The sequence below is a fragment of the Phalangium opilio genome, unplaced genomic scaffold, assembly GCF_054372755.1.
Source record: "Phalangium opilio isolate 3A_F unplaced genomic scaffold, DU_Popi_V2 ptg000043l_1, whole genome shotgun sequence".
Taxonomy (NCBI): Eukaryota; Metazoa; Arthropoda; class Arachnida; order Opiliones; family Phalangiidae; genus Phalangium; species Phalangium opilio.
Genome location: NW_028324167.1, coordinates 2,797,501 through 2,805,212, shown reverse-complemented (window position 1 = coordinate 2,805,212; position 7,712 = coordinate 2,797,501). Strand labels below are relative to the sequence as shown.

General features: G+C 38.5%; 2 protein-coding genes across 2 annotated transcripts; one reads left to right on the top strand and one right to left on the bottom strand.

The window, feature by feature from the left end:
* Positions 1-589: 589 nt before the first annotated feature.
* LOC149677361 (uncharacterized) lies at positions 590-1,006 on the bottom strand. The gene has a single exon (XM_089837360.1). It carries the CDS (start codon positions 1,004-1,006, stop codon positions 590-592), a length of 417 nt encoding a protein of 138 aa, XP_089693486.1.
* Positions 1,007-5,137: 4,131 nt separating this feature from the next.
* On the top strand, positions 5,138-7,303 carry LOC149677360 (uncharacterized). Its single transcript, XM_089837359.1, has one exon. The coding sequence runs from the start codon at positions 5,138-5,140 to the stop codon at positions 7,301-7,303; it is 2,166 nt and encodes a 721-aa protein (XP_089693485.1).
* The last annotated feature ends 409 nt before the right edge of the window (positions 7,304-7,712 follow it).

The window sequence follows — 7,712 nt, the reverse complement described above, 5'->3', positions numbered from 1 at the left end:
CGATTGGGTTCAAGTCACAACCTTTTGAAGGCCAATTCATCACCTTTATGAGAAATTAACGGTTGCAACGTATAAAATAGAGATTAAATCAGTCTAATGAATTACATTGTTAACTACAGTGCAAGATATTTACCGTAAAACCATGAACCGCACTAAGCCTTTCCAGAGCTTGAGTAGTCACTCTTGCCGTGTGGATCGGAGCTCGGTCGTGCATAAACGTGAAGTTCCCGTCGGGGAAAGCAATCGTTCTCCAGGAGTTGGACATATCGTTGGGCATTGTTCCGTCCTTCGATATGAACCAAACACCCGGAATTCGTTGCCGATAGCCAGCCCCAAACGTTGATCGAGAAACGGCCACTGCGTTGGACCTCGGCGATGTAAGGCTCATTGTAGCGCGTGCAGGCAGGTCTCCTCACCCATATCTTTATAACATTAAAGAAATATAAATATTTGAATACTCAAGTTCACTGATAATTATATTAATAGTCTATGTTGATCATATTCTGTCGTTCATCTCATTGCTTCCTCTCAATAAATGAAATTACCTGCCCATTATGTCCGACGACGAAACTTTTCTCGTCCGTGAAAACTACTCTTTCCAATTTAAATGTAAACGAGAAAATTCCAGCCTCCCTCGTCGGTTCATGGCGCTCAACTTTTCTTTACGACACGCGATCCTTCCATGAAGGCCTTGACTTGCCGAGGCTCTTCGTACGGTCCTCACACTTGTCTGCAGCGCAAGTTTCGTTCTAACGAGCCGCGCTGTTAGAAATGGCTGTGCCCTGCTTGTCCTACCAATTAGTCGAACTTCTCTATTGGTTAAAGCCCTTGGTCGTCCTCCTCTTTGCCTATCAGCTCCACCGTTAAACTCGTTATTTCTGTCACGGTCAATCCAAGTAGCCACTGTCGTAGGTGAAACATTTAACTGCCGAGCGATTTCGCGACTACAAAAACCTTGCTCATGAAGTTCAACAATTTGACGACGATTTAATACTCTATATGCCATTTTACTTGTTCGGAGAATATGAAAATTAAGTGATAAAAAGAGTGGTTTGCGGTCTCTTTTATATAGTAAACGTGGAATAGGTGAAAATATTTTTTCGTCGAGTGGAAGGTAAAAATTAGTTTTTGGATGAAAATAGACATTCTTAAAAACTTAATTTAACGATGGAGGTGATAGGCAAAGAATTTGACAACCAAAGATTTGACGTCCGAGAAGTTTTTTTAAGCGTGATACTTGTGAGCAACTTCAAATAAGTTTAAAACCGTAAGATGAACTTTGGTGAGACAGGGTCTTCTTGAACGCTTCGCGTGGCACTTAAGAAACGTGAAGTTTCTTTTCTCTAAAAGTCTAAAGAGGCTTCAATTTGGAACAGAGCAGGGTTGTTGATTTTTTTGATTTTTTCAAAAAAACAAAATAATTGATGTTTTTATTTAAATCGGATTTTTTTAATTTTAATTGATTTATTGTCTTTTTATTGAACTACTAGATAGTAAATTACCAACATGAAAAGTCTTGAGTCAAAACTAACCAAAAGGAAAATAATCATGACATTTAAGCAGCTATTGGATATTGTTGCTATTCAAATGCTTGTATAAAAAAACTAGCTTGACCGCTATTTCATTTCTTAGCCTATCCAGCAAGACAAACTGAAGTTCTGGGAAAAACTTAAACTGAAATATAACAACACTATGATTGTTTTTAATTATAGGTCTTTTCTAGTTAAGTTTCTTCTCGAGTTTCTTAACCTACTTCTTGGAATCTTAGAAAACATTTTTTAAAAATAAAAATATATTCTTGATTTTAATCAAATGATTTTTTTTAAAAAAATCGCTTGATTTAAATCAAACAACCCTGGAACAGAGAACACAAATTAGACACTCGAGCAGTTAGTGTAGACTTTACGAATGATAAACGTTTCATCGTCGGACACGATGGCCAGATAATTTTTTAGAGGATGGATGTGCACCAATTTATGCCCATCCACTCGAAAGGCTTAATGTGGTTTAGTAGGGTAAAAGTCTTAAAACGGAAGTTAAAGAATGCCATTTTTTAACACTCAAATAATAGAATTTATATGTTGCCTTTCATAATTTCTCTATTAGGTGATGAAATGATCTTCAAAAAGCTGCGATATCAAATTATGAATGGTTTTAGAATTTTTCAAATATTAAAATTTTTATTAAGCGCTATTATTGCTATTTTAGAGGAAACTTTCCATATATTTCTATGTAAATATTGTAATAATATTGTAAAATATAATGTTTACCAAAAGTTCTACCGCTAAAAATGTTAAAAATCAATTTCTATTTATGTAAAAAGGCGGATCTCAGTCTCTTTTTCTTTCCAAGGGTTTTTATCCTACTTCCGGGTGTCATAGGAGCATGGATAAAGAATTCGCGTGAGGAAATTTGTTTTCACGCTATAGGATAGGCAACTCCCCTATTTCTGACGACAGCTTATTCTGTATAATCTGATTCAGCTTGAGTTGTCAGCACGCGCAAAGCTGGGTCTCTATGTAACGTAGCTTTGTTCGTGATGACAAGAGACGAAGAAAATAATGATTTTCTGGATTTAAAATATCCGCGACTTTTAGCTCAAATGCATGGGCGGAAATTCTAGTAGGCTTCGAAAAAAGTTGAAGTGCCTCGACTGTCGAGTGTCGACTTCATAGTCGAGCCAGTGACTTTTAAAATTTCAAGGAATACTAATTTAGACTATTAGAGAAGGATGTTAGAGTTAGTATTATAAATATTTATTACGTTTCTAAATCTTTTGGGAATCTAAAGAAATAATTTTCGCTATTTTTAATAGCACAACGTTCCTTGATAATGTTTGAAGGACCCACCAATTGATTACATACGACTATGCACGTATTTGAAACTAAAGCCTACAGGTCCGTGCATTTGAGATAAAAATCTCGCGGATATTTATTATCCTTTTTTTCTTCGTCTATTGTCAGCACGCACAAACCTACATAACATAGAGACCTAGCTTAGCGCGTGCTAACAACCGAAGCTGAAAATAGAGTATATAAAGAATAAGCTGCTGTCGGAGATAGGGGAGTTGCCTATCCTATAGCGTGAAAACAAATTTCCTCGCGCGCATTCTTTATCCAAAACAGAAGGTTGAAATTTGGCAAGAGCTTCCTGGGACCCCGTGAATGGTATGAGTAATTCTAAAACTCCCACAAGTGTTCTTTCAGTGGTTGAACTTATTTTTCCCTTGAAATGAATAAAAATCAACGAATTAATTAGAAATAGTCCAACGCCTGATCTATTGCACTACCGGAATGCTGAAGTGTTTCGGATTATATTGATATTGTATTTTTTCTATGATGGGGATAATTATCGGGGGATTTTTCACTTTTCTCGGATAGGGTTAACAATCGAGGATTTTGTCTGGGGATGGGGGATTTTGTACAATTTCAGTAATGGGAGATTATGCCTGGGGTTCTTTGTCTTGGAAGTTTTTAGTCCGTATACCCGTGTGAGTCGATAAAACCTAAAAGCTTTTTTTCAGTTCTAATATGTAAATCGTGATATTGAACAGGGTTTGAACACACTCCAGCTGTTTATACGTCAATCGTATTTCGCGGTTTTTGCATAAGTAAATAAACTGTCGTAAGTATACCAGTACAGAAATTAGTACTGGAAGACCAATAAATCAAACCCATGTTCTACAATGCCCTCTATAGTCTATACCATTTGTTACTCAAATTTCAAAGACACCACTAATCTAAGACATCGAGTTTTTTACATTGGGAATTTCAATTTAAATCTTAAGGACGTATAGGAAAGGTCAGACACTTTTAGGCTTAACATCTATAAAACCATTCGTTATAATTTGAAAATATTCAAGATGTATTTTTTTCCAAGTATTCATGATGCATTTTTTCTCTATATATATTCATGAAGAATTTTTTTTCAAATATTCAAGATGGATTTTTCGAAATATTCATGATAGATTTTTTCTTAGTTATCATGATTGATTTTTCTAAATTTTCATGATTAAATTTTTGAAAATATTCATGATGAGATTGTTAAAAATGTTCATGATCAAATTTTCAAAAATATTCATGATAAAATTCCTGAATATTTTCATTAGTTAATAAACGTAAATCGTAACATCATCTCCAACGTAGGCAGGTACTTGTTTACCGTGATTATACACTTTGGCGTGGTTGATGAATTAAGTGCTTGCCCTGCTGCAAGCTTAAAAAACAAGGCAGCCTACCTACTCGGAAATAAAATACAAAAGGTATTTTTTTTCTCGTTTCATGAAGCCCAGCCCCTATTATTATTATTATTAGGGCGATAAGGGTCTCATCTTAGAGGTGGTGCACGAAGCATTCGTCCATCTACTTAGCGTTGATAGCCTCACTAGGGAATCTGATTCGATACTGGATAAAATGATGAATAAATTGGATAGCAACGACACCATCCTACTTAAGATGCAAGCTACGTTATCAGAGTCCCAAGAACGTCTGGCTTCATTAGAAAATGAGAACGCTGGCCTTCGTCGAGAACTTGCCAGTCGCCAAATACCATTTCAAGCCCCGCTTGGGTCACGGGCCTCTAGGGACGAAGCTCAATCTTTTCCACCATTGGCTAACCGTCCTGGCGCTCTCAACCCATCTGCCTTGCCCTGGCCACAGGGTTCCATTCCTTCATTCTCTGGAGCATTACCCAAGGCTGTGCAAACAAAAACTGACATCAACTCCACTCGTCATGTTCCTGCATCTAAGCCTGTGGTGTCGGGTGTGTCTTTGACAAGCCGGATCAAGGCTGCACCACGTCGAGTGAAGGCAGTCAAGAAAGCAATCTTTGCCACTGGGTTGGATGTTGGGATCACGTCGAAAGAACTGCAAGATTTTTTGAGGGCTGATTCAGGTGTGCAGTCGGTGCAGTGCATAAGACTGCGTACTAAAAATCCGAATGCCCGTCATTCGTCATTCTACTTGACGTGTGATGATGAGTCTGACATACCAAAATTGAGGGATCCCAATATTTGGCCTGCGAACAGCTTTCTAACAGATTTCCATGGGGTACCGAGAGACGAGCACAAACATGTCTCGGAACTGCATGGTGAAATCTCAGACGCGGGTCCCCCTGCGGATTCTTCAAATGTCCAAGAATGAAAGAACTGACTATAGCTTATCAGAATGTGCGCGGTCTACGAACCAAGTCTAGTACCTTTTTAACTAACCTAATCGTTAATGATTTTGATATTGTTTGTTTAACAGAGACGTGGCTTAACCACTCTCATTTTAATTCGGATTATTTTCCAAATTCCTATACTATTTTTCGGGCGGATCGTTCAGATCCGGATTCTGTCAATGTTAGGGGCGGGGGATCCCTCATTGCTATCAAGAAGTCCCTTGTTTTTCACCGTCGAAGTGACCTAGAAGGAGCCGAAGAGTGTGTGTTTGTCGAGTTTAAACTAAAAAATAATCTTCCGCTTCTTCTTGGCACTGGTTACTTACGCCCCTCAGATGACGACGCTCAGTATCGGAAATTTAAGAATGTTTTGGTATCCTCGTTGGTAGATTATGACGGTGAAATTCTGATTCTGGGTGATTTTAATCTCCCCGGTATCAACTGGACTCTGGGTAGCAGTGTGGGATGCACTCACCAAACTAGAACTAAGGCTGCTCATGTTCTCGATGTTTGTTATGAATTTAATTTAAACCAAATTAACCCAGCTCCCACTTATGGTAATCTTCTGGACCCTTGTCTTACTAATGTACACGGCATTGATACTGTACCTCTCCTTGATCCATTTGTGGACATTGACAACTACCATCCGCCTTTTTATTTGCTTTGTCCATTTGACATTTGTAGGGTCTCCCCTAATTTACAACCAGTATATCAATTTAAAAAAGGTAACTATTACTTGCTATACTCAATTTTACGCGATTCAGATTGGTCGGTGGTTTTGGATTCGCAGGATGTTAATTTTTGTGTCCAGACATTAACGGAATATATAACGTCAGCTATGGATAGTTCGATCCCTAACAAGATTCCGCGTAATAATCGGGGCTTCCCCTTTTGGTATTCTTTGGACCTCCAAAAGGCTATCAAGCGCAAAAAATATTATTTTAATAAGAAAAAGAGGTCGGGGTTAGCCTCCGACATAGCTAATTTTAGGCTGTCCCGTTCGTTGGTGAGAAGGCTTACAGTAAGGGACAAAGCTGCTATGGCAGTAAATGCTTGTCGAGACGCCTTGTCCCAACCCAAAAAATTTTGGAGTTTTATCAATGGTAATCTAAAAGACAGACACTCTGATATATTATTGAAAATTGGTAAGACAATCATTACTGATCCGGAGCAATTGGGGGAAACATTCATGGCGCATTTCTCAACAATTTCGACTGACAATACTGAAACTAGTTCAAAATACACTTTTGATACTTCTACCTTAGGTACAACGCCTAATAACTCTTTAAAACTAACTCAAGCGTACATATATGCTGCTATTAATCGTCTACCCAACAAACTCTCTACTGGTTTCGACAAAATTCCGTCGTTTGTTATCAAGGGCTGTGGGGATATATTGTTACCTATATTGGAGCATATATTTAATTTATCCTTCCGTACTCACTCATTCCCAACGCTTTGGAAAAAAGCTGTCATTGTCCCGGTTTACAAGTCTGGAAAATCCAGCGATGTCCGAAACTACCGTCCGATTTCCCTTCTTTGCGTTCTTGCTAAGGTATTTGATAGAGTAGTACACGTACATTTACAGCGTTGGTTTAGCTTGCTACCCAACGACTGTCAACATGGCTTTGTTCCGGGTAGGAGTGTGGAAACGAACCACGTTTCCTTTATGGATTACGTGGCTCCTGAGGTCGAGTGCCTGGGCCAGGTCGATGTTGTATACCTTGACCTGGCCAAGGCCTTCGACCGCGTCTCCCACTCTTACCGTCTTGACAAGTTAGAGGCCCTTGGATTGGAGGGTGATATCTTGGAATGGATTGCTAGCTATCTGGCGAATCGAGTCAATGTCTTGAAATGCAATGGCATAATCACATCGAAAACATACGAAGTTAATTGTGGGGTTCCACAGGGATCATCTCTTGGACCATTACTCTTTAATATGTATCTTTTCGATTTACAATTTTCGGTTTTACATTCCCGTATTCTTCAATTTGCTGATGACAATAAAGTTTTCAAAAGTATTAATTCTAACTTAGACGGTAAATTACTTCAAATTGACCTTGACTCTATAGGAAGATGGTGCTCTCTTAATAAAATACCAGTAAATCCAACTAAATCCGTGCATGTCACATTTACAAGGTGAATTGCTAGAGAAATTTCCAACGACTATACCATTGAGGGCGCTCACATACCCCTTAAGTCCACTGTGAGAGATCTTGGCGTGATCTTTGACAGAGGACTTTATTTTACCGAGCAAGTACATAAATGCGTTGCTTTAAGTCGCCGTACTCTAGCTGTTTGCATGAAGATGTGTAGGAAATTGAATTCCCTAGACCATTTCCGTCTCCTTTATCAAGCCCTAGTGAGATCACGGGTCCTGTATGGTGGCTTGGCCTGGGGTGGTTGTAGTAGATATCTAAAGGTACTACTTGAGAATGTGCAACGGAAGTTTATTGAATATTGCCATACTTATTTCCTGAAAAAGGCTCCATATGATTACCATATTTTACTAGGGTATTTGGACATTCCTACTATAGCTCACATTCTCCTTA